The 1,423-nt window shown below is 37.9% G+C and overlaps 1 protein-coding gene across 2 annotated transcripts; it reads left to right on the plus strand.

Annotated features, from left to right (window-relative positions):
• Positions 1 to 1,423, plus strand: LOC125246924 (E3 ubiquitin-protein ligase RNF19B-like). 2 transcript variants are annotated; one of them, XM_048158063.1, is made up of 4 exons: positions 1 to 144; positions 277 to 380; positions 478 to 627; positions 727 to 1,423. In XM_048158063.1, exons 1-4 carry the CDS (start codon positions 72 to 74, stop codon positions 1,171 to 1,173), a joined length of 774 nt encoding a protein of 257 aa, XP_048014020.1. In that variant the 5' UTR covers positions 1 to 71; the 3' UTR covers positions 1,174 to 1,423. The 2 variants fall into 2 exon arrangements, with proteins under 2 accessions (XP_048014020.1, XP_048014021.1); XM_048158064.1 differs by having other exon boundaries at positions 514 to 627.

Below are 1,423 nucleotides of genomic sequence, written 5' to 3' on the forward strand. Positions count from 1 at the left end.
TGTAAGCTTGTCACATTAGTGTGTGTTATAGGCTAACCTGCATTACTTAACTCAAACCCGCTGTTGTCGGAATGGCTCAAATGGAAAAGCAATTCACTTATTTCGATAAAAATATTCGTTTAGTGTTGAGACCCAGCGATATAGGTAAGAGACAATCAACAGGATTTTCTAAGTGTAGCCTATACAAACTGAAACTAGTGGTAAAGTTGTAAAACGTCCCAAGTCAGCAGCTACATGATAAAATCCACGAATGTTTTAATTTTGTAATCGTTCCAGATGAATTCGACGATGATCCAGATGTGTTAAGGGCTGAACTGTCGTGCGGTCATGTCGCGTCTCCGGATTCACTGACGGACTGTTGCAGAGCGCAGCTGGAAAGAGTAAGTAGTCTAATCCTAAATCAGGCATATTCCTTAATAGCTGTAAGTATACGGCATATGTTCAATAGGCATCTCTGAATTCGATCTTCCACTTTAGGGGGAAACTGAATTAAAATGTCCTCTATGCCAAAAGATGTGGCCGTATGAAGAGATCCGAGAAGTGGCGAAACTTACACTGGAGGAAAGGAAATATTTTGAGAAAACACTTGGGAAAAGAAAGATAAAGACTTTCGTGGAATTCAAGGATGTAAGTTATTGACATGGGTTTTCTAAAACGCATAATAATGTCCATTATAGTTATCGTCTCTCCTTGTCTTTCTTTCATGCCCATGCTTTTTCCCTTTAGTGTCCTGGTTGTGGCATGTTTGTTGAAAGAGAGGATGCTTCTAATCTCAGCGTCGAATGCTCAATCTGCACAAAAAGGACAGGGAGAACATATGAATTCTGCTGGCAGTGTCTGAAGCAATGGAAAGGATCCCGACCTCGTGCTGATCAATGCGACAACGAAGGCTGTACCAAAGACCTACAGTTACTGAAGAACTGTGAAATGATTACATTAACATCTGTTAAAAATATTCGGGTTCCTTCTATTCGCGCGTGCCCGACTTGTGGCACCCTCATTGAACACACAACTGAGAACTGTAAAAACATTGAATGTTATAATTGTGGAGTAGAATTCTGTTTTAGCTGTCTTAAAATCACTACTGAGTGTTTGAAAACAAGTACACATTTCTCAGAATGTTCAGACGGTGTCGCGCCAAGACAGACATCAATTCCATGGAACACTATATAGATGTAACAGACTCTATCGGCAAACTATCATTATGTTACATAATAATAAAAATAAATACGCCATTATGATTATGAATTTAAGTTTGTACAACTGTAATAATAAATAAATATGTTTATGTTCTTATTTCTTTGCTAACTCAAGATGTGTATCAGATTAATGTTGTAAGGTTCCTGTTTTTGAGTGTGTGATGTCAGTCAGTGTTCATGCCTCCTAACCCATAATTAATAATAAAAAAAGATTACAAATAAAA

Source organism: Megalobrama amblycephala, linkage group LG15 (genome assembly GCF_018812025.1).
Source record: "Megalobrama amblycephala isolate DHTTF-2021 linkage group LG15, ASM1881202v1, whole genome shotgun sequence".
Taxonomy (NCBI): Eukaryota; Metazoa; Chordata; class Actinopteri; order Cypriniformes; family Xenocyprididae; genus Megalobrama; species Megalobrama amblycephala.

Excerpts from the sequence above, each read along its gene's own strand:
- LOC125246924 (XM_048158063.1), top strand. The coding sequence starts at position 72 with ATGGCTCAAATGGAAAAGCAATTCACTTATTTCGATAAAAATATTCGT. Across the intron at positions 381-477 it reads GCAGAGCGCAGCTGGAAAGA|GGGGAAACTGAATTAAAATG; the intron begins GTAAGTAGTCTA and ends CTTCCACTTTAG. Across the intron at positions 628-726 it reads CTTTCGTGGAATTCAAGGAT|TGTCCTGGTTGTGGCATGTT; the intron begins GTAAGTTATTGA and ends TTTTCCCTTTAG.